The sequence below is a fragment of the Myxine glutinosa genome, chromosome 11, assembly GCF_964187855.1.
Source record: "Myxine glutinosa chromosome 11, kmMyxGlut1.1, whole genome shotgun sequence".
In the NCBI taxonomy this organism is placed as follows: Eukaryota; Metazoa; Chordata; class Myxini; order Myxiniformes; family Myxinidae; genus Myxine; species Myxine glutinosa.
In genome coordinates this window covers 63969318-63995922 of record NC_136271.1, presented here as the reverse complement: position 1 = coordinate 63995922, position 26605 = coordinate 63969318, and the positions used below count along the sequence as shown (strand labels likewise).

At 41.9% G+C, this 26605-nt stretch overlaps 1 protein-coding gene across 2 annotated transcripts in view; it reads right to left on the bottom strand.

The window, feature by feature from the left end:
• LOC137411833 (fos-related antigen 1-like) overlaps nucleotides 1-23189 on the bottom strand; it is a 34279-nt gene extending 11090 nt beyond the window's left edge. For both annotated transcript variants that reach the window (XM_068097114.2, XM_068097115.2), the window contains exon 1: nucleotides 22768-23189. In XM_068097114.2, coding sequence (XP_067953215.2) covers nucleotides 22768-22872 — 105 coding nt within the window. In that variant the 5' untranslated portion in view covers nucleotides 22873-23189. The remainder of the gene's footprint in view (nucleotides 1-22767) is intronic.
• Between the last annotated feature and the right edge of the window lie 3416 nt (nucleotides 23190-26605).

Sequence of the window (26605 nt, the reverse complement as noted above, 5' to 3'; positions counted from 1 at the left end):
AAGAGAGGTGTGATGTGATGGGGGTGAGTTGCTTGGAGGATGAAGTGGGACAAATCGTTGTCGACCCATATGGAATTAAAGGAAGATGGAAAAGATATATGGAAATGCTGTTGAATACAGAGAATGAATGGGATGGCAACATAGAGAGTAACCCAGTTTTAGGACCGGCAGAGAAGATAACTGAGAAGGAAGTTGAGGAAGCGATAAAAGCAAAGAAGAGTGGAAAAGCGGGAGGGCCGACGGGAGTTGTGGGAGATATGTTGAAGGCAGCAGGAAGTTGGGGTGTGAAGAGAATGACAGAGATCTGTAATCTGGTGGTGAAAGAAGGCCGCATTCCAGTGGATTGGGAACTGAGTACCCTCGTCCCTCTATACAAGGGGAAAGGTGACCCTCTGGAGTGTGGCTCGTACCGAGCGATAAAGTTATTGGAGCATGGAATGAAGGTATTGGAAAGGGTGTTGGAGAGGAGGATAAGGAAGAAAGTGAAGATCGACGAAATGCAGTTTGGATTTATGCCAGGAAGAGGAACGACAGATGCGCTTTTCATTGTGAGGCAGTTGCAGGAGAAGTACATGGAGAAGAGGAAGAAGTTGTTTTTTGGGTTTGTTGATCTGGAGAAAGCATTCGATAGGGTTCCACGCAAAGTATTGACATGGGCATTGAGGAAGTTAGGAGTGGAGGAATGGTTGATCAGAGTAGTGATGGCAATGTACAAAAGAGCGCGCACAGCTGTAAGGACGAAGGACGGGAACAGTGGTGAGTTTGAGGTGAAGGTGGGAGTGCATCAGGGGTCGGTACTAAGCCCACTACTATTTGTAGCTGTGATGGAGGTGCTGGCTCAGAATGTAAAGGAGGGTTTACCGTGGGAGTTGTTGTATGCAGATGATCTGGTGTTGATTGCGGAAAGTATGGATGGACTGAAGGAAAAGATGAACAAGTGGAAGGAATGTATGGAGACAAAAGGTCTGAAGGTGAATATCGGAAAGACGAAGGTGATGGCAAGTGGTAAAGCATGTGGTGAGGTGGAAAGAACTGGGAAGTGGCCGTGTGCTGTGTGCAGGAAGGGTGTCGGAGTGAACTCCATTCAATGTACAATGTGCGCTGAGTGGGTTCATCAAAAATGTATTGGTCTGAGAGGGTCATTTACCAGTGTGGCAGCTACATTCCAATGTAAGGTGTGCACAGAGGGAGCTGCAGATGGAGGAAATGTTGAGTTGGATCTTGGAGACGGCGTGAAGCTGGAAGGTGTGAAAACATTTTGCTACCTCGGAGACATGCTGAATGGAGGTGGATCAGACTCGGCAACGGTTGCTCGAGTGAGATGTGCATGGAAGAAGTTTCGGGAACTGAGTGGCGTGCTGATGAGGAGGAGAGTGTCTCTGAAGCTGAAGGGAAAGGTGTATGCTGCATGTGTGAGAAGTGTTATGATTTATGGGAGCGAGACATGGGTAATGAACGTAGAGCAGCAACGAAGGCTGGAAAGGGTGGAAATGCGAATGGTTCGATGGATGTGCGGAGTATCGTTGAGAGAGAGGAAGACAAATGATGAATTGCGAAAGATGATGGAAATATTGCCTGTGATTGATGCTGTGAAGAGGAACAAGTTGAGATGGTTTGGTCATGTGTTGAGGAAGGATGAAAGTGACTGGTTGAGAAGAGTGATGGAAATTAATGTAGAAGGAAGTAGAGGACGGGGAAGACCGAGAAAGACTTGGCTAAAGATGGTGGAAGAAGAAATGCGGGCAAGGGGGTTAACAAGGAGAGATGCAGAAAATACGGCAAAATGGAGAAGATTGTCATGGGGACCGCAAGGCTAACCCCCGCTCTTGCAGGGAAAATGGCCTTAAAATGCATGTTGTTGTTGTTGTGGGGGGTAAGCATGAAAATACCTACCTTTAAATACCTTGCCTTAGGAAAGGTTTTACCTTAGGAAAGTTCAGAATGTGTAGGTTTTAGTATGGACCATATGATGCGAAGAAGAAGAAGCCATCTCGATGTACATAACCAGGGTTCAGGGCAAGGTTATGCAGCATAGGCAAAGTTCAGGTTAAGAGTGTTTGCATGTTGCCATAAGGAGGGTGGTTTTGTGCTAATTAATTTTATAGGGCTTATGGTTAATAATCTCCAAGATGTATTGCCTCCCTCTGATTTTCACCCAAATGTTCGTATAAAGCTCAGCCGGCCAGGCAATGGGCTCTATTAGCCAACCACGCCGCTAGGGCCGACAGAAACAGCATTTGCCAATCGGCATGTAAACGCCGACGTCGTCTGAACATTCCCGAACAGCCACTAGACTCCACCCCCGACGACCTGTAATGGAGAGACCATGCCCCGGCCTTCGTGATTGGTGGAGGCACGATGGGGGTGATGGGCAAGGCTCAGGCGATTGGTAGAGAGAAAAGCCATTGTCGAACATGCGAGAGGTGAAGGGGAAAAGACGCCATCTTGCCATCTTGGTCTTTTGGTCCTGGCGTAGGTTGGAGACAGTCGCATTTCTCTTCTTCTGATCCTGGGATTCATAGCGGACGGTCGTGTTTGCAGCTCTCTCCTTTGTTCTGGTTTGGTCGCGGGCTGTGGCGCATCTTTGGCTCGTGTGCGCTTGTGGGGAAGAGACTGAACAAGAGAGGTTCGGGGCAGTCGGCATCACGAGAAATACCTCACGTTGGGACGCCGAGGAGCGTGATTCCGCGACATTTTTGTGCACTTCATGCATTGTGGTTTGGAGGCGACGAACGTCTACAAGCCCTGGTTGAACTGCAAAGTCGAGTACTGGCCGATTACCAAACCATTTCATTTTCTTTTATTTCTCCCTGTGTCTGTAATTGAGTTGGTGGTACCTGTACAACCCATGATGCGTGTTGATGATAAGATACTGTTTCAAATTCTCATCCAAGCGGAGCTGTACATAGGCGGATTTGAGATCGAGTTTAGTAAAAGTCTTGCCTCCCGTGAGACGAGCGTAGAGGTCTTCAATCCTCGGGATTTGATATTTATCCAATGAAGAACACTTGTTCACGGTCATTTTATAATCTCCACATATGCAGATGGACTGGTCCGATTTTATGACCGGAACGATGGGCGCCGCCCATTCGGCGTACTGAATTTGCTCGATGATCCCCAGATTTTCAAGACTAGTGAGGTACCGGTGCTACGCATGGGTGGGAGGCCAGAGGCAAACAGACAATGCAGAAACGGCAAATGCTAAAGCATGAAACCAATAAATTCCACATTCCTGTAGCACCTTCAGTCACATGTCAGATATGAACAGCAAGTTCGTGAAGGACTTCCATGAAAAATGTACCCGTTCACAAACAAACGGGTACGTTTGTCCTATACCCAGTCAATGGCGAATCTGCATATGGCGATCCGTGAATTTCACTTTTAGAAAGTAGAAACCATCACGGCATTTCGTCATTCACTTGAAGTCAATATCTCTTTTTTCATTCCAAACAGCATAACTCCAATCACAAATTAAATAACATTAATATAAAAAAATTAACTTTCAACAACATTCGTGACATAAACAAATATTTAAATCCTGATGTGAAGTTCCGTACAGTTGGGTGAACACAATTACGAATTCAAAATCGTAATTGTATTCACTCAATTCCAATCATCAATTGATATTTTAACAAAACGATTAACACAATTAACGTTTAATGATTTAACATTACGATTGAATGGCGGTTGTATTGGGATATTATCAAACCCGTGCATTGCCTTCATCTGTCCGCTTCCGCATTCGCGGCAGGTTCATAATTCTCATCAAAATCCAAACGGTATTTGTAGAATTTCAATAAAAGCCACATCACTGTTCATATCGGTATATATTATTCCATCATGTTTGGAAAAACTGGAAAATTGGGAAAATTGGAAAAACAATATCGCCTATTTTACTCCAGGGGGTCCCAGGATTACCCACCCAAAATATTGTTGCGATCGGTTCAGCCGTTTTTGCGGCATCTTCGAACGGACGGACGGATGGACACTTGGTGAATTATAGTAAGATTATCCAGTTCCTTGTCAATCCGCTCCTGCAGGGCGAAAGGGACTGGGCGAGCTCTGCAAAATATGGGATTGGCATCCCGGTCAACACTGAGTTTAGCCGTATGTCCTTTCAAGTTTCCAAGCTCATCCTTGAAGACATACGGGTACGTATACAGCACATTTTTGAGTGCGTCTGCTGCGGTAGCAGAAACGTTGGCTGCCCAGAGTTGATGAATGCCTTTCCACTTCAGATGAATTATGCTCAACCAGCCCCTACCTAGTAAGGAAGGGCCCTTTCCAGGAATGACGATCAGGGGTAGGTGAAACTCACGGTTATCGTAGCCCACCGTGACATCACATGTACCGCAGGGAACAATCTTCTCACCTGTATAGGTGGAGAGTCCATAGGTTGTAGGTTTCAGGTCGGGTCGGTCAGCATCACTCTCCCGGTTTGTGAAAACAGAACGGCTGATGAGCGAGACATCGCTCCTGTGTCGACCGCCATTTGCAATGGTCGATTGTTGATGACAACAATGGCAAGAAAAGGGTTCCGCTTATCGCAAGAATCAATATGAAACAGGTCATACGATTCTGAGTTGTCGGAAACAGAGCTCACCTGGTCAAGCTCAGGTTCCTCCGAACCGATAAACTGATTAATCTTCTTGTCAGCAGCTTTCTCTTTTCCCGATTTGCGAGTGATGCAAGCTGGAGCAATATGGCCAGTTTTCGAACAGAAATGGCAGGTCGCATCTTTGAACCGACACGTCTCTGGAGGGTGCTTTCCGTTGCACCTAAAACATTTGTTGTTGGTTTGAGACTGCACTGGCTTCTGACGAGGAGACTTGTTCTAACGTTTGGCTGATCATGATCCAACCGATTCACAGCAGGGCTGGTATCAGATGAGCGAGTGGCACCGATGCTTGTAGCGTTGCCTTCAGCACTTTCCATGGAAATGCCGGTTTTTCTGGCATTTTGGAAAGTCAGTCTTCTCTCAGCAAGCAGGTGTCTATGAGTGCAGTCATCGGACATGCCAACCACCAGCAAATCACGGGGCACGTCTTCAATCGTATCCCCAAACTCACACAGATGTGACAGTTTTTTGAGGTGTGCAATGACGTCTGCGATCGACTGACCTTGCTGCTGTCTGCACATGTAAAAATTAAACAGACACAGGATGACTGAAGGAGATGGATTACAATGTTCCTCCAAAGCGGCCTTGAGCTCTGCATACGTGAGCTCCTGGATTGTCCGAGGACGAATCAGGTTTTTAATGAGTGTGAACATCTCTCCCCCGCAAATGGACAAGAAGATGGCCTTCATCCGGGCTTCCATCGCGATGCCGTTTGCCTCGAAGTAGAAAGACAACCGCTCAGAATACGTTTCAAAATCTCCCTCATGAGGGTCAAATTCATCGATATGGCCGAAAGAAGTCATGCTCTAGAATCTAGAGTCTAGATGTTTATCCTCGTCGCCATGTAAGGTATCTCGAAGGACTACGATAGATTGTTGCACATTTATTGACTCGCCAGATACAGGCTCGTTTCATCCCAGTGCCCTCCGAGCTGAGCCGTAACTTCCGGAAATGGAAATAAACCCGCCGTCACGGTGTCAGGATAAAACGGGGAATGTTTGCACCTTCATACATGACAGTTTAGACTTCTCTTGTTTCTGTTGTACGCAGCGTCTCACATCCTTGAGTCTTACAGCAGGTACGCTGATTTGATGGTCCCCAATGTGCAACTTGTTGTGCAGTGTATGTCCATGTAGAAGGTTAGCAGGAGTCTGATGAGTTGTTGCATGTCTTGTAGCTCGATACGTTTGCAAGAGGTCAGGTACAAATGATTTCCAGGGCTTCTCTTCAATGTTTGCAGTGTGTCAACAGTGCTTAAGCACTCTGTTGAAGCATTCTATCTCCCCATTGACTTGTGGGTAATAGATAGTACTACTGTAGTGCTTGATGTTTCTTTCCTGCAGGAATGTTTCAAACTCAGTTGAAACAAACTGAGATCCATTGTCAGAGATAAGTTCCTGTGGGACTTCTGGCTACTTCTGGCCATTTGCTGAAGTAAACAATTAAGGTAATGGCATAGTGACAGTCCATTTGGCCGTTATCAAGTGGTCCCACTATATCGATGGCAAGCTTTTCCCATGCAGCATTAGGGAGAGGAACTGGTTGCAAAGATGGAACCCGAGTGACAGCTGTTTTATCATGCATTTGGCAAGTAATACATGACTTAATTGCAACTTATACTTGGGAATCCATCCCTGGCCACCAGTAGAGGTCGCGCAGCCTTTGTTTAGTTCTTACAATTCCTTGTTGCGTATCATGGGCAAGCTGGTTTAACTTGGGTTGAAGTTCAATGCCCTTTGCATTGCAAGGCCATCCTCTGGAGATGTATCTTAGCACCTTCTGAAGAATAGGTCATTTATTACAAGCTTCCTTGAATTGTTCCGCAGGTACAGCAGAGAAGTCACCATACACTAGAGCCACCATTTCTACATTCGGTTCATGGTAAAGCTCTGTCATGAGAAGTGGTAACTGAGATAAACAGTCTGCAGTCACATTTTGATGGCCAGGTTTGCATACAATTTCATAGTTAAATGACAGTAAGCGTGCAGACCAACGTGCAATTCTCATTCCAGCTCGACCAAGACCTTTCAAAGACAGTAGTGTGGTCAGTGGACTGTGGTCTGTACACAGGATGCACTTCCGACCCCATGGGTAAGTACGCCATTTCTCAGTTGCCCAGAGGCAGGCAAGTGCTTCCTTCTTTACTGTAGAGTACTTGCGTTCGCATTCTGTGGGCCTTCGTGAGGCGAATGCTACTGTTTCCTCTGTAGAGTCCTCATGAAGTTGAGCGAGCACTGCTCTGAGTCCATAATTAGACGCGTCTGTGGTCACAATGGTGGTCAGAGTAGGGTCAAACAAAGCAAGTGCAGGGCGGCCATAAAAACATTGCCTCAAACAGGGAACCATGATTGTCATGGGGCCCGCAAGGCTAACCCCCGCTCTAGCGGGGAAAATGGCCTTAAAACGATCATTCATTCATTCATTCACCCTTTCAAATTGAGTGTGTGCAGCATCGGTCCAGGAGAAATCAGCATTCTTGTGCAGTAGGGCACGGAGTGGCTCCATGACTGCCGCATAATTTGGAATGAATTTGGAATACCAAGAAGTCAAACCCAGAAAAGAACGCAGAGCAGATGCATCCTTTGGGGGTGGTGCTTGTGTTATTGCCACCACATGTTCTGTGTTTGAACTCATGCCCTTTCCTGAGATCACGTGACCCAGAAAAGAAAGCTCAGCCTTCCTGAAATTGCATTTCTCATAATTCAGTTTTAAGCCCGCTTGATCAATACGATTCAAAACAGCTTGTAGGCGTTCCTCATGTTTCTCAGGGGACGAAGCATATATAATTGTGTCATCTAGGTAACACTGGACACTCTCCTGTCCAGCTAAGTTCTGTGACATCATTCACTGAAATACACTGGGAGCAGAAGCAAGACCATGAGGTCCACGGCAATAGAGGAAAAGTCCCTTGTGTGTTATGAAAGCCGTAAGGTCTCTGCTTTCCTCATGCAAGAGCACTTGATGATATGCACTCTGAAGATCAAGAGTAGAGAACATTCTCGTTCCACTAAGTTCTGTGAATACCTCCTCAATATGTGGGAGTGGATGACTGTCTATTACGATCGCCTTATTGGGTTCACGAAGATCCACGCAAAGACGTATCCCTCCTGTTTTCTTATGCATAACGACAATAAGTGAAACCAATTCAGAAGAGTCAATTCTCTCAACGATACCTGCTTCTTCAAGTGTTTTCACTTCTTGTGAGACAGCATCGCGGACAGCAAAAGGTAAGCGGCGAAGCGTCTGCTGGATTGGCACCACATCAGGCCTTGTCTTTACTCTGTGTACAAATCCTTTTGCATCGCCCAGAGTTCCAATGGAGTTAGGATTAGATGTCCGACAAGCCAATGTTTGATGAACAGAGGTACTTAGCACTGATGCAGGAACAACACATCCATTAGCAATATTCAGTCGGAGAGCAGTGAAAAGGTCCATGCCAAGTATAGGTGTTCCAGAAGGCACAATAAAGAAATCAGCAGGCACAGAAACATGGTTGTGTCGCACCTGTACATGAAGACAACCAACCACAGTGATTGATTTTTCCAGGTAAGTCACCAAGTGTAATTTAGGTTCCGTTATGAAGTGCATTCTTGAAATGCTCCAGGTAGGTAGACTCTGGAAGTATTGAAACGACTGAACCTGTGTCCACCAGCAATTTAGTTGAGCATGCCTGTCCATCAGGTGTGCAAAGATGAACATCACAAAATAGGTTCCCTCCCAACAGTCATATCCGGTACAGTCACTTCACGCACTTGGTAATTGTGGCCTTCACTACGACATACTTTAGCAAAATGTCCAGTTTTACCACACTGCCTGCAATTTACATCTTTTGCAGGGCATTTGGGGCAATTGGCTGAGCGCATTGCAGATCCACAACGACAACAGGTAGGCCTACTCTCTTGGAGTACCTCTCGAGCCTGTGAATATGTTGGCCTTGCAGGTTCATTTGATGTGTCCCTGTGTATGGGGTCACGTCTGTATTGTTCCGCTCTGGTATGTGCAGGTATTGTATTTACATCCTGAGCGGACGTTGATATGCCGTGTGTAATCGCTTTCACTTCCGCCATTACCGATTCGATTTTTCCCGCCATTACAAGGGCTTTCTCCTGTGTAAGCTCCGGTTCTAAAAGCAAACGTTCACGTATACGAGCTGTAAGGGGTTTTTTCCCCCGCGAGCTGATCTCGTATCATTTCATCAGAGAGATCTCTAAACTCACAATAACTGAAATCTCACGTAAACTGGTAAAGCAGCAACGAACTGCATTCGATTCACCTGGTATTTGTGCTCGCTGATGAAACTTATATTGTTTGAAAGCAACGTTCAATTTTGGCATGAAAAAGGCTGTTAATTCCGGCAAGAGCAGCAGAGTATGTGTCCTCAGCAACTGGTAGAGTATAGAATAAACGCTGCCCTTCATTTCCTAGGCGGTGTATAAGCAATGCGCGCTCTCTCGCCACAGAAAGTGCGTCGTCATTTACCTCCAGCATGAAGTTCTCGAACATGCGCATCCATGAGGTAAAATGTATCGAAGGATCACCCGGACTCACGAAGGATCACTCGATGGTGTAAGAGCAAGGTAATCCATCCCCGTCGGCAATATGTAGTACGAGTACCCGACTGCAAAGCCGCAATGAGCCGGCGAAGCCAAAGCCTCTTGCCACTATTTTACCCATCACGATGGCATCAGTAGGTTAGGTAGTTGGTCGTAGGTAGGTGTAGTAGGTACCGTACCTGGTAAGACTTGGTAAAAGAGAAGAGCAGACAGTCCTCCCCAATACCTACATACAATAAATGTCACAAGAAGCTTAAGGAAGTAACTATATGATGTGCTAGCTTAAGGCCTATTTTAAGAAATTTTAAGTGGGCTTAATATACGTTTTCACAGTATGTGTGTAGTCTTCTAACTTCAGTCGTCAGGGCTGGTTCTCTCCGGGCACTGCGGCTTCCTCCACCAGAAGAAGTTAGCTTGCAGTAAGATCAGTGCCGACAGATCAGACGATACCGCCGTTTCAATGGCAATGTGTGACTGTAGTTCATCAAACCGTGTCGATGGCGCTGATTGGCTGACCTAAGCTGATCGCTGATTGGTCAGCTCACAAAATTTCGCAAATTCAGACCTAAAATGACACCATTTGCATTCTGGATGAGATTAAAATTGATAAAATTTACTTCTTGATTAATTCGGTGAATTCGGTCTCAACTTCGGATATTTCTGGCCGTGAAAACCTATCCCCTACGGCCGCGAGATTTCTAAAAAATAATTCTTCATCAATTTTCGAATATTTGACGCCGTTTTCAGCGTCCGAAACGCGTAATAAGCTTTTTTGAAACATTTTTCAAATGCTCGAATCTCATTGGTTTCGGTGTTTGGTGACGATTTTCGTTGAAGATAACGAGGTTGGTCTTAAAGTATTTTAATTACAAATTAGAGGTGCATGAGATTGTGAATCAAACAAAGACGGGTGAAACAAATTCCTATTGAACTTTTTCGCAATTTTTTAAAGCATACTTCCGCATCCGGAAGATGGCGGCCACCATTGAGTGATTTGGTTTTTGAAATATTTTTTCAAATGCTCGAATCTCATTGGTTCCGGTGTTTGGTGACGATTTTCGTTGAAGATAACCAGGCCCGTGCGGGCCGAGGTTGGTCTTAAAGTATTTTAATTGCAAATTAGAGGTGCATAAGAATGTGAAACAAACAAAGACAGGTGAAACAAACTCCTTTTGAACTTTTTTCAATTTGTTATGCATACTTCCGCATCTGCAAGATGGCGACCTCCATTGAGCGATTTGGTCGTCAAAGCTTCGAAATTCTCAAGCCAAGGGATCCAGCAAAATCTGGCTTTTCAACATAATATGTACGCGTTCATTGACAACACCGGCTTCGCCGGCTATAACAATGACAGCCCAAACGCAAGTTCTTCAGCTCAAACGTTTAATGGCGTCTCCTTCCCCACTCATCACCACAGCTCGCCCACGTCACTACCGGTTACGCCTCATCCTTTCTGGTTCATCATGCATTCAATAATATTCATGTGACTCCCACAGTGTATGTGCGCGTGTGTATAGGTGTGTGTGTGTGTGTGTGTGTGTGTGTGTGTGTAGGTATGCATGTTGTATGTGTGTATACGTGTGTATACGTGTGTGTGTATATGTGTGTGTGTGTGTGTGTGTGTGTGTGTGTATGTATGTGTGTATACGTGTGTATACGTGTGTATACGTGTGTGTGTGTGTTTGTGTGTATGTGTGTATGTATGTGTGTGTGTGTGTGTGTGTGTGTGTGTGTGTGTGTGTGTGTGTGTGTGTGTGTGTGTATACGTGAGTGTATACGTGTGTGTGTGTATGTTACGTGTGTGTGTGTGTATGTTACGTGTGTGTGTGTGTGTGTGTGTGTGTGTGTGTGCGTTATTTTGTTATTTTGTTTGTGTTCGTGTTCACTTCACACGTGGAAGGACCCTGTTTCCCAAGGAAGGAAGAATACGTTCTTCCTCTGAATGCTTCTGTTAATGCGTCAAAACAAGTAGGAACACGGTTGGTAGTCGATGGTCTGGTCTTGGATATCCCTTAACCTCGCGACATACTTCCTTGCTATCTTAGTGTGTAGTTGCAGCTGTGTGAGCAACATATCCTGCACTTTAAAATGTTTCTGCTCCCAGGCACTTGCATGTACGATGGCCTTCTTTTGATTTTAAAGGACAATTAAAATATGGATGTTTTATATATTTATGTTTCATGGGTATTAATTTAAATTTGGTCCAAATTTAGTAAAGCAGTAATTAAATTGAAGATATGTTCCATCGTCCTTATAGGGTTACCACACATTACTGTATCAAAGCCACAAAAGCATGCCTGTAAATAGTAACAGATTCGAACAAAAGATACAAACCCATTATTGACTCACCTCTGGAAATATGAATCAAAATAAAAAGTTTGAATCATATGGACTGGGTAAATATGGCTGGACGAATGACAAGTTCAAGTCATATACCCTGTATATAACTAACTAACTATATATATTTATATAAATAACTAACGATATATATATATATAAATAACTAACGATATATATATATATAAATAACTAACTATATATATATATATATAAATAACTAACTATATATATATATATATAAATAACTAACTATATATATATATAAATAACTAACGATATATATATATACCAGGGTGATTGAAAAGTAACTCCCTATTTTAAAATATTTAGAAATTATTTATTTATTGTAATATTTTTCTCAAAGTTTTAGTGTTTGTTCCTTAATGTATGAGAATTTAATCTGTGTTGGTTTTTTTTCAGATTATTTTTTGTTTGAAATTCGGAAGCCCTACAAACATGGCTGGACGTCTTACCCTGCAGGAGCGTGCCCAGCTCGCGGCACGTTACGAAGTTTGGAAATCCGTTGTTCAAGTGCAAAGATGGTGGAGGACCATTAAAGGAGCACATGCTCAAGTTGAGGCAAAGACGATCAAGAATTGTCATGCAAAACTCATGGCTACAGGATCTGTATCTGATACTCGAAGAAGCGGTCGCCCTTCCAAGTCCAGTGACCCGGAGACAGTGCAAGCAGTTCAAGAAATGTTTACACAAACCCCAAGAAAGTCAATTCGACAAGCAGCAAGGGAAAGTGGGCTCTCCTTTCACACAGTACGAACTGTGCTCAAAAAGGAGCTTAAATGGCATGCTTGGAAGCCGCACTACTGTCAAGCACTCTCTGCTGAAGACTGCGACATTCGCATGGAGTTTGGGGAGGTGATGCTGGCTTGGTATGAAGATTGGTCTGATCTCTTTAAAAATATCCTCTGGTCTGATGAAGCGGTATTTCACATCGGTGGGTTTGTGAACCGTCACAACCCCTATTACTGGGCAGGAGAAGATCCTCGTGTTATTTCTGAAAAAACGCAATATCGGCCTAAGGTAACGGTGTGGTGTGGAATGACTTCGGAAAGGATTGTAGGTCCCTTCATTCTTCGCGATACCATGAATGCCAAAAGGTACCTCACCATGCTGCAAGACGAAATCTGGCCAATTATCAGTGCTTCAGAGAATGTTGAAGATTTGATTTTCATGCAAGATCGTGCTCCTCCACATTTTGCTGCTGTTGTTCGTGAATGGCTGAATGCCCACTTCCCTGGGAGATGGATGGGTCATCGTGGTCCGTATGAGTGGCCAGCCAGGAGCCCTGACTTAACACCATGTGACTTTTTTCTTTGGGGTTGGGTAAAAGAGCAAGTCTACTGTACCAAACCAACGACTTTGGAAGAACTTGAAGGGCGAATACGAGAAGTTATGTCTTCCATCCCACAAGAGTTCCTGGTGAAATCAGTTGACACGGTTCCCGGGCGGCTTGAGAAGCTGGTGGCGAATTCTGGTGCCCATATCGAATTTTAAATAAAACGTCATGCTATACGCTTTCTTCTTATATCCATTTCTTGTCAAAATTATAGTTAAGAAATAAATTATAAGTATTTTAAAATAGGGAGTTACTTTTCAATCACCCTGTATATATATATATATATATATATATATATATATATATATATATATATATATATATATATATATATATATATATATATATATATATATATATATATATATATATATATATATATATATACACATACATACATACATATATATATATATACACATACATACATACATACATACATACATACATACATATATATATACATACATACATACATATATATATATATATATATATATATATATATATATATATATATATATATATATATATCTATATATATATATATATATATATATATATATATGTATATATATATATATATACACACACACACACACACACATACTAGCTTGGCTCGGCTCGTTGCGCTCGCCTCATCCAAGCGTCATTACTGAGGAGCGGGCTTATTTTAGCTGAGGCTAATGACTGTACCTGAGTTGCTGCGTTGTCATGATTTACACCAATCATAATACAAACAATTATTTTGCACAAATGTATTTGTTGTGTTTGTGATATTACATTTTTATAGGCAATTTAGGTTGAAGATTCAGGTTGAATGTTTTTTTTTTCAAGAAAGAACCCCTCAGCACATACATAGGGGAGGGGTAGGTGCAGACTGGAAGTTTGGGACGATTACACCTCACTGCTACATAATTTAAAACACCTCACCACCAAGTAATTCAAAACACCTCAACACCACGTAATTCAAAATACCTCACCACCAAGTAATTCAAAATACCTCAACACCAAGTAATTATAAACACCTCAACACCACGTAATTCAAAACACCTCACCACCACGTAATTCAAAATACCTCACCACCAAGTAATTCAAAATACCTCAACACCAAATAATTATAAACACCTCAACACCACGTAATTCAAAATACCTCACCACAAAGTAATTCAAAATACCTCACCACCACGTAATTCAAAATACCTCACCACCAAGTAATTCAAAATACCTCACCACCAAGTAATTCAAAATACCTCACCACCACGTAATTCAAAATACCTCACCACCAAGTAATTCAAAATACCTCACCACCAAGTAATTCAAAATACCTCACCACCACGTAATTCAAAACACCTCACCACCACGTAATTCAAAATACCTCACCACCAAGTAATTCAAAACACCTCACCACCACGTAATTCAAAATACCTCACCACAAAGTAATTCAAAATACCTCACCACCACGTAATTCAAAACACCTCACCACCACGTAATTCAAAATACCTCACCACCAAGTAATTCAAAACACCTCACCACCACGTAATTCAAAATACCTCACCACCACGTAATTCAAAACACCTCACCACCACGTAATTCAAAATACCTCACCACCAAGTAATTCAAAATACCTCAACACCAAGTAATTATAAACACCTCACCACCACGTAATTCAAAACACCTCACCACCACGTAATTCAAAATACCTCAACACCAAGTAATTCAAAACACCTCACCACCACGAAATTAAAAACACCTCACCACCACGTAATTCAAAACACCTCACCACCACGTAATTCAAAATACCTCAACACCAAGTAATTATAAACACCTCACCACCAAGTAATTCAAAACACCTCAACACCAAGTAATTATAAACACCTCACCACCACGTAATTCAAAACACCTCACCACCATGTAATTCAAAACACCTCACCACCACGTAATTCAAAATACCTCACCACCAAGTAATTCAAAATACCTCAACACCAAGTAATTATAAACACCTCACCACCAAGTAATTCAAAACACCTCAACACCAAGTAATTCAAAATACCTCAACACCAAGTAATTCAAAACACCTCACCACCAAGTAATTCAAAATACCTCAACACCAAGTAATTATAAACACCTCACCACCAAGTAATTCAAAACACCTCAACACCAAGTAATTATAAACACCTCACCACCACGTAATTCAAAACACCTCACCACCATGTAATTCAAAATACCTCACCACCAAGTAATTCAAAACACCTCACCACCACGAAATTAAAAACACCTCACAGCCATAAAACACGTAATAAAAACACCTCACCACCACGAAATTGAAAACACCTCACAGTCATAAAACACGTAATAAAAACACCTCACAGCCACAAAATTAAAAACACCTCACAGCCACGAAATTAAAAACACCTCACCACTACGAAATTGAAAACACCTCACAGCCATAAAACACGTAATAAAAACACCTCACAGCCACAAAATTAAAAACACCTCACCACCACGAAATTGAAAACACCTCACAGCCATAAAACACGTAATAAAAACACCTCACAGCCACAAAATTAAAAACACCTCACAGCCACGAAATTAAAAACACCTCACAGCCATAAATCATGTAATAAAAACACCTCACAACCACAAAATTAAAAACACCTCACCACCACGAAATTGAAAACACCTCACAGCCACAAAATTAAAAACACCTCACAGCCACAAAATTAAAAACACCTCACAGCCGTAAAACACGTAATAAAAACACCTCACAGCCACAAAATTGAAAACACCTCACAGCCAAAAATCACGTAATAAAAACACCTCACAGCCACAAAATTAAAAACACCTCACAGCCACGAAATTAAAAACACCTCACCACCACGAAATTAAAAACACCTCACAGCCATAAAACACACAATAAAAACACCTCACAGCCACAAAATTAAAAACACCTCACAACCACGAAATTAAAAACACCTCACCACCACGAAATTAAAAACACCTCACAGCCACGAAATTAAAAACACCTCACCACCACAAAATTAAAAACACCTCACAGCCACGAAATTGAAAAAACGTCACAGCCATAAAACACATAATAAAAACACCTCACAACCATAAAACACATAATAAAAACACCTCACAGCCATAAAACACATGATAAAAACACCTCACAGCCATAAAACACGTAATGAAAACACCTCAGCCACGAAATTAAAAACACCTCACCACCACGAAATTGAAAACACTTCACAGCCATAAAACACATAATAAAAACACCTCCCAGCCATAAAACACATAATAAAAACACCTCACAGCCATAAAACACGTAATAAAAACACCTCACAGCCATAAGACATGTAATAAAAACACCTCACCACCACGAAATTGAAAACACCTCAGCCATAAAACACGTAATAAAAACACCTCACAGCCATAAAACACGTAATAAAAACACCTCACAGCCATAAAACATGTAATAAAAACACCTCCCAGCCATAAAACATGTAATAAAAACACCTCACCACCACGAAATTGAAAACACCTCAGCCATAAAACACGTAATAAAAACACCTCCCAGCCATAAAACATGTAATAAAAACACCTCACCACCACGAAATTGAAAACACCTCAGCCATAAAACACGAAATAAAAACACCTCACAGCCATAAAACATGAAGTAAAAACACCTCACAGCCATAAAACATGAAATAAAAACACCTCCCAGCCATAAAACATGTAATAAAAACACCTCACCACCACGAAATTGAAAACACCTCAGCCATAAAACACGTAATAAAAACACCTCACAGCCATAAAACATGTAGTAAAAACACTTCACAGCCATAAAACACATAATAAAAACACCTCACAGCCATAAAACATGTAATAAAAACACCTCACCACCACGAAATTGAAAACACCTCAACCATAAAACACGTAATAAAAACACCTCACAGCCATAAAACACGTAATAAAAACACCTCACAGCCATAAAACATGTAATAAAAACACCTCACCACCACGAAATTGAAAACACTTCACAGCCATAAAACACATAATAAAAACACCTCCCAGCCATAAAACATGTAATAAAAACACCTCACCACCACGAAATTGAAAACACCTCAGCCATAAAACACGTAATAAAAACACCTCACAGCCATAAAACATGTAGTAAAAACACCTCACCACCACGAAATTGAAAACACCTCACAGCCACAAAATTGAAAACGTTTCACAGCCACGAAATTAAAAACACCTCACACCCATGAAACACGAAATAAAAACACTTCACCACCACGAAATTAAAAACACTTCACCACCACGAAATTAAAAACACTTCACCACCACGAAATTAAAAACACTTCACCACCACGAAATTAAAAACACTTCACAGCCACGAAATTAAAAACACTTCACCACCACGAAATTAAAAACACTTCACCACCACGAAATTAAAAACACTTCACAGCCACGAAATTAAAAACACCTCACACCCATGAAACACGAAATAAAAACACTTCACCACCACTAAATTAAAAACACTTCACCACCACGAAATTAAAAACACCTCACACCCATGAAACACGAAATAAAAACACTTCACCACCACGAAATTAAAAACACCTCACACCCATGAAACACGAAATAAAAACACTTCACCACCACGAAATTAAAAACACCTCACACCCATGAAACACGAAATTAAAACACTTCACAGCCACGAAATTAAAAACACCTCACACCCATGAAACACGAAATAAAAACACTTCACCACCACTAAATTAAAAACACTTCACACCCATGAAACACGAAATAAAAACACTTCACCACCACGAAATAAAAAACACTTCACACCCATGAAACACGAAATAAAAACACTTCACCACCACGAAATTAAAAACACTTCACACCCATGAAACACGAAATAAAAACACTTCACAGCCACGAAATAAAAAACACTTCACCACCACGAAATTAAAAACACCTCACACCCATGAAACACTAAATTAAAAACACTTCACAGCCACGAAATTAAAAACACCTCACACCCATGAAACACGAAATAAAAACACTTCACAGCCACGAAATAAAAAACACTTCACCACCACGAAATTAAAAACACCTCACACCCATGAAACACTAAATTAAAAACACTTCACCACCACGAAATTAAAAACACCTCACACCCATGAAACACGAAATAAAAACACTTCACCACCACAAAATTAAAAACACCTCACACCCATGAAACACGAAATTAAAAACACTTCACAGCCACGAAATTAAAAACACCTCACACCCATGAAACACGAAATAAAAACACTTCACCACCACGAAATTAAAAACACCTCACACCCATGAAACACGAAATTAAAACACTTCACCACCACAAAATTAAAAACACCTCACACCCATGAAACACGAAATTAAAAACACTTCACAGCCACGAAATTAAAAACACCTCACACCCATGAAACACGAAATAAAAACACTTCACCACCACGAAATTAAAAACACTTCACCACCACGAAATTAAAAACACCTCACACCCATGAAACACTAAATTAAAAACACTTCACCACCACGAAATTAAAAACACCTCACACCCATGAAACACGAAATAAAAACACTTCACCACCACAAAATTAAAAACACCTCACACCCATGAAACACGAAATAAAAACACTTCACCACCACGAAATTAAAAACACTTCACAGCCACGAAATTAAAAACACCTCACACCCATGAAACACGAAATAAAAACACTTCACCACCACAAAATTAAAAACACCTCACACCCATGAAACACGAAATAAAAACACTTCACCACCACGAAATTAAAAACACCTCACACCCATGAAACACGAAATTAAAAACACCTCACCACCTCGAAATTAAAACAGCTCACAGCCATAAAACAAGTAATAAAAACACCTCACCACCACGAAATTGAAAACACCTCACAGCCATAAAACACGTAATAAAAACACCTCACCACCACGAAATTAAAACAGCTCACAGCCATAAAACACATAATAAAAACACTTCACCACCACGAAATTAAAAACACCTCACCACCACGAAATTAAAAACACCTCACACCCATGAAACACATAATAAAAACACCTCACCACCACGAAATTGAAAACACCTCACAGCCATAAAACATGTAATAAAAACACCTCACCACCACGTCATTTAAAAACACCTCACCACCACATCATTTAAAAACACCTCACCACCACATAATTCCAAACACCTTATCACCAACTAATTCAAAACACCTCACCACCACATATTTAAAAGCACCTCACCACCGTAATTATAAATACCTCACCACCACATCATTTAAAAACACCTCACCACCACATAATTCAAAATACCTCACCACCACATAATTAAAAACACATCACCACTGTAATTATAAACACCTCACCACCACGTCATTTAAAAACACATCACCAACTAATTCAAAACACCTCACCACCACATAATTAAAAACACCTCACCACCATGTAATTCAAAACACCTCACCACCACGTGATTTAAAAACACCTCACCACCACTTAATTCAAAATACCTCACCACCACATGATTCAAAACCACCACAACGTTATTAAAAACACTTCACAACCACGGAAACAAAAGTTTGAGGGAGTCGTTAAGTGACAACACAGACACTGCACCGATATGTAGATATATAGATAAATGACTGTACCTGAGTTACTGGTTTGTCATGGTTTACATCAATCATAATTCAAACAATTATTTTGCACAAATGTATTTGTAATATACGTGATATCACATTTTATAAACAATTGAAGTTTAAATTTATTTTTTTTCCTGAAAAAATTCCTCAAAAAATAAATAAAGGAAAATTTTTCAAAAAAAATACCCTTAGGACGTACCTGAGTTACTGGTTTGTCATGGTTTACATCAATCATAATTCAAACAATTATTTTGCACAAATGTATTTCTAATATACGTGATATCACATTTTATAAACAATTGAAGTTGAATTTTTTTTTTTTCCTGAAAAAATTCCTCAAAAAATAAATAAAGGAAAATTTTTCAAAAAAAATACCCTTAGGACGTACCGATATATGATATGTGGGAGAGATATGTGCATACCAGAAGTTTGGTACGATTTCACAAAGGTTTGAGAAAGTAGTTCAGTGACAACACAGGACAACACAGGACAGGACAGACGCTGCACAGATATATATATATATATATATATATATATATATATATATATATATATATATATATATATATATATATATATATAATATATATATACTGTATACATATACATACACACACACACACACACACACATTGCCTATAGAAAGTCTACTCTCACTTTCAATTCTTTATACCTTTTTTCCCCTTATAGCCTGGAATTAAATTGCATTAAATCAGACTTTTCCACCCTTATTTACACAACATAACCCACAAGTTCCAAGTGAAAAACAAATTCTACAAATTTCAGGAAGTTAATTAAAAATACAAAACTATAATATCTTGGTTGTATAAGTGTCCACCTCCCCTATAATAGCAACTGTAAATTAGCTCAGGTATAACCAATCACCTTCAAAATCACACACCAAGTTAATTGGCCTCCGCCTGTGTTAAATTGTAGTGATTCTGATTATTTTGGAATAAAATCAGCTATTCCTGTTGGTTTCCTCTGCTGAGTAGTGCATTTCACAGCAAAGACTCAACCATGAGCACCAATGAGCTACCAAAAAACCTCCAGGATAAATTTGTGGAAAGGCACCGATCAGGGGATGGGTATAAAAATATTTCAGAGGCCTTGAATATCTCTTGGAGCATAATCAAGACAATCATTAAGAAGTGTAAGGCATATGGTACCACCAAGACCCTGCCTAGATCAGGCCGTCCCTCCAAACTGGAATACCAAGCAAAGAGGAGACTGACCAGAGAGGCTACCAAGAAGCCAATGGCAATTCTGAAAGAGCTACAGGCCTTCATGGCAAAGACTGGTCACTGTGTGCATGTGACATTGTGACAACAATATCCCAAGCACTCCACAAATCTGGCATGTATGGTGGGGTGGCAAGAAGGAAGCCTTTAATCAAAAAGCAGACTTCATTCATTCATTCACTCATTCATTTACTCAAAAAGCCCACCTTGAGTCCCATTTGAGGTATGAAAAAAAACACTCCAGAGATTTTAAAGTCACGTGGCAAAAACTTTTGTAGTCTGACAAAACCAGGTTGAAACTTTTTGGCCTAAATACAAAACGTTACATTTGGCACAAACACAACGCAGCACATCACCCAAAGAACACCATCCCTACTGTGAAGCATGATGATGTCCGCATCATGTTATGGGGATGTTTCTCATCAGCGGGGACCGGGGCATTTGTCAGGATAGAAGGGAAAATGGATGGAGCAAAATATGGAAAAAAACCTAGACGACGAATACCTGCTGCCCTCTGCAAGAAAGCTGAAATTGGGACGGAAGTTCACATTTCATCATGATAATGACCCGAATCACACAGCCAAAGTTACACTGGAGTGGCTAAGCAACAAAAAGATAAATGTCCTTGAGTGGCCCAGTCAGAGCCCCGATCTAAATCCAATCGAAAATCTGTGGCATGACTTGAAAATTGCTGTCCATCAACGCTCCACACACAACTTGACTGAGCTTGAACAGTTTTGCGCAGAAGAATGGGAAAATATTGCCCAATCAAGGTGCGCAAAGTTGGTGGAGACCTATCCCAACAGACAGACAGCTGTAATTGCTGTCAAAGGTGCTTCCACCAAGTATTAACTCAGGGGGGTGGACACTTATCCAACCAAGATATTCTAGTTTTGTATTTTTTATTTATTTTCTGAAATTTGTAGAATTTGTTTTTCACTTGGAAGTTGTGGGTTACGATGTGTAAATAAAGGTGGAAAAGTCTGATTTTATGCATTTTAATTCCAGGCTATAAGGCAATAAAAAGTGAAAAATTTGAAAGGGGGTGTAGACTTTCTATTGGCACTGTATTTGCACTGCTTTCATTTTGGTATTATTTATACTTTGGCTATTGCTTATTATTATTATTATCATCATTTTGTATGCAGCCTGTGGCTGCTGGTTACATCATTGCTGGGAGCATGGCTATGTGTTGCTGATGCGGTGCCCCCCTATTTCCAGTAAGCTGGTACTCATTTTTTCAACCTTGGAAGGATGACAGGCTGAGTCAACCCACCTGGTGTTATTCAACGGTCAGACAGGGGCTCAAACCCAAGACCCTAAGATATCAAACCAGCCACCTTAACCGTTAAGCCAACACCAGGAGTTTTGGCTATCAGTGATGTCTCTCAATGTCCTTGTTCGAATATGATATCTCGCTCTTCAGAACTTCCGAACAATAATGCTATTTTTCTGGCACTTTTGGATAATTTGAGATAATAACGTGGGTGGATTTATGGCAAAAAACAGATGTAGTTGGGAAGATGGACATTCCACATTGAAGATGCCACCACCAAGTACAGCTAGCCGGCATAGGAAAAGCTGAACGTAGGTGGTGGCAATACAACACCATTTGTGCTCAAAGTTTTGAGGCCATTTTTTTCTCAATAAATACTGAAAAAATGCAAGATGTTCCCATGAGCCCTCAGTGGCACAAACAGAATGCTAGTCTTAGATCGGGCAAAGTTGGCAGGATATCCTAGAGGTAGCCTGGGTTCGAATCCCGACGCAAGAAAACGTGCTGAAAAGTGCTGAAAAAAAGTGCTGACAAATTACCCAAGTGCTGAAAAGGAAACCGCAATAGTAAATAAATTTGTAGCTATGATAATAATGATATTAATACATGGATCTTTAACGATAAAAACTTTAACAAACTTTTGTTTTGTTATTAAGTCACATATTGTACCTGCTCGGCGATCCCTCGATGGTCGTGTCCGCTCAATGACCTGGCAGGGAAAAGTTGGCCGGCCGATGAAGAAGAAGAAGCGCGGCTTGCGAGAGAGGAGAACATGTTTCGATCGCAGAGGAAGCAATTCGGGTTACGATGGAGAAGCCAGCGTCTTGAGTTGGTGCAGAAAATCGAAGGGAATTGATCGATCAGGTCAAAGGTCAACGTCGTTGGACACGGACAGACACGGCCACAAATAACGATTAGACTGCAGAAGTTTAAAAAGAGGGAGAGGAGCGCACGCGGACGAACGACTCGACTGTACCCCGAGCCAGGAGGGACGCACGCGCGCTATGAATGAATGAATGAGTCAATGGTTGACTCACTCACGCATCCATGGGTGAGACTTGGGCGCGGAAATAGACGCGGAACCAATGAGAGACGAGTCCGATATACTGAGATACATGTACAGATGAAGCAGTGGAGATAAATAAATCAAATAATAGGGAATAATGGAACAATAGGAATCCCCGATTAAAAACGACAATTCTTTGTAACGTTGTTATAAGAGACAAAGAGATGCCTTTTTACTATTGGTAAAGTACTAAGCTGGTTGTTTCCTGTCGCGAATACAGTAACAATCACTGTAGTTCAAAAATGAATGCTTTGTTGAACTTTCTGGGTCAATTCGTCACTTCGTTGACGTGCACGCGACGAATTACTGTATTTCGGAGGAAGTATATATGACGTCAGGGAATCCCTCTTGGCTGTGAGTGGGCGGTATTATATCAAACGTCATCAGGCACCAGAACTTTCTCTTAAAAACGGGAGTTTTCTGTTCACGTATGATGACAAGTTTAGCGGTTTTTCAATTTTTGGTTTTATTTCTGAAACTAGCAGTTTAATTGTTATGGATTATATACCAAATATGATTAGCTTCGCCACCAAAGGTGGATGGAGGTTATGTTTTCACCCCCTGTCTGTCTCTGTCCGTTTGTCTGTCCGTTTGCGAACAAAATATCTCAAAAAGTTGTGGACGGATTCGGACGAAATTTGGTGGACAGGTTCAGTGTCTGACAAAGACGATGCGATTTTGGTGAAGATCTGAATATGGATTCGGATATGAGAATTATTTAATTTCTAAGTGATTTTTCACCATTGGGAGATTGGGCCAAAAACGATACATAGCAGGATATTTCAAAAAGTTATGGACGGATTTGGACGAAACTTGTTGGACAGGTTGTGTGTGTGACAAGGAAGAATCGATTCAATTTTGGTGAAGATCCGGATCCGGATCCAGCTAGTAGAAGTTTATAAGTGATTCTTCACCATTGGGAGATAGGGCCAAAAACCATACAAACTAGGATATTTCAAAAAGTTATCTTCACAGCGTCCCAGTCGTTCACCCATACTTCTTTATGTAAATCTCAACTCAAAAAAAAAAATAAAAAAAATTCCCTTCTCTGTTCTCATTCGTTTATTCATTCTTATTCGTTCGTTCGTTCTTCGACCACGTGTTTCTCCCCCATTTCCCCAGATAGATTGTCAAATTTCAACTCGTTATTTTATCGTCCATGCGTTATTGTTTGATTATAGTTAGTTTTGGTTTGAATTTCCTGCAACTCGTAATTAATTAATCGTGTTCTGCTCCTCGTGTGCGGCCTTGTATTCAGTGTTTTACTCAGTGATATTTTACAACACGCTGTTTTTCTTCCTATTTAAAAGGCTTTTCTCAATTTCCTCTCCAACTCATTCCACTTCAAAAAAAAGAAATTCAATATCTTATACGTCTCCCTCACTACATGGTCTAAATTCACATTCATTCCATCCCTCCTCCATCGTTCTGAATCGGATTGCTAACTTGAAAATCACAACAAACCCAATTTGTTTTCAATGTTCGTCTTTCATTAATCATCCACTTTCTAAACTCCCCTCTTGCCCCTCCCATCCAAATCCCCCCCCCTTGCACCTACACTCCTAAACTCCCCCCTTGCCCCTCCACTCTTAAACTCCCCCCTTGCCCCTCCACTCCTGAACTCCCCCTTGCCCTTCCCCTCCTAAACTCCCCCCTTGCCCCTCCCCTCTAAATCCCCCCCTTGCCCCTCCACTCCTGAACTCCCCCCTTGCCCTTCCCCTCCTAAACTCCCCCCTTGCCCCTCCCCTCCAAATCCCCCCCTCGCCCTTCCCCTCCTAAACTCCCTCCTTGCCCCTCCCCTCCAAATCCCCCCCTTACCCCTACACTCCTAAACTCCCCCCTTGCCCCTCCCCTCCTAAACTCCCCCCTCACTCCTCCCCTTCAAAACTTCCCCCCAACCCCTCCCATTCAAATCTCCCCCCATACCATTCCTCTCCAATTCTCCCTCCTCCCCCTCCTCCTCAAAGCTGCCTCCTCCCCACTTTGTCTCCCTTCTATCTCATACCTCCACCCCCCCCCAACCTTCTACTTTCCTCTGCCCCCCCTCAAACAACCCCTCACTGTGCCTCATCCCTTCACCATCAAACCTTTCATCCTCCTCATCCTTCCCTTTCTTGGAACTCTTCTGCAATCTCTGACACACTATCAACTGCTCTCCCTACCTCCCCCTCTCATCCTTCACCTTACCCTACTCCTCCCCTCCCCTGTCCTGTACCCGATGCTCCCCCTCTCTCTTCATTAACGGTATGGACCTCAAACATCCGGGGCCTTCGCTCAAACCTGACTGATCTCTCCATACAGGTTGCTTCTGACAATCCAGACTTGATCTGCTTAACAGAGACTTTCCTCCTTCAAGATGTCTCTGATTTCTTAATATCTCTTCCTGGTTACTCCCTCCTCCGGTATGATAGACCTGAGCCTCGGCCTGGTGGTGGGGTGGCTATCTTTATCAAAAACTCTCTTCCTCACTCTCCTTGCACTGCCCTCTCTCCTCCTCACCCCCAGGAGTACCTCTGGCTACGGCTTCCTCTCCGCTCCCACCTTTTGTTCATATGTGTTCTGTACCGTCCCCAAAACAGTGATGACTCCATCTACATTTCACTGTCTGACAACATGGACCAATTTCTATCAACTCATCCCAACTCTCTCTTCCTCATATGTGGTGACTTCAACTGTCATCATGCCACCTGGTTGGGTGTGGGTTCCTCTCTCACCAGTCATGGCACCTCAGCAAAGGACTTCTGTGACTCACTGGGATTGACACAATCTGTCAATTTCCCGACCCGGATCTCAGCCAATGGAGTATCTTCTCTTCTAGACTTGGTTATGACAAACTTCCCTGCTAATGTCTGCTGCTCTTCTTCTACTCCAATCGGTTCTTCTGATCATGTGCTTGTCAAAGTGGACATCTCTCTGGCCATTCTCAGAGAGCCTCCTCAGCGTCGATGAGTCTGGCATTTCACTCAGGCCGACTGGGACGGTCTTCAAGCAGCCATCAATCGTCTGGATTGGTCTCCCATCTCCACTGCCTCTGACATCAATTCTTCCTGGGAATTCTTCCAAAGCAAACTGATCTCTCTCATGCACAGATTTATCCCATCTCGCCTTCAGTTGTCTTACCCTTCCTCCCGTCCATGGTACACTGAATCTTGTGGTGAGGCAGTTGCCCTGAAACAACTTGCCTTTGCCTCTTGGAAGGCTTTCCAACTGAAGGCAATCTCAGTTCCTTCCACCAAGCTTGGAACAAGTGTGTGTCTACCGTCAGGAGTGCCAGGAAGCACTATCTCTCCTCACTCAAGAATGAACTCTCAAACCTGTCTCCTTCCTCCAAATCCTGGTGGCGTCTGGTGAAATCCGTTTCTGGTGTTTGTTCCCCCTCCATCCCCTCCCTTACCTCAAATGGCCACACAGTTGACATCGCATGTGACAAAGCCGAATGCC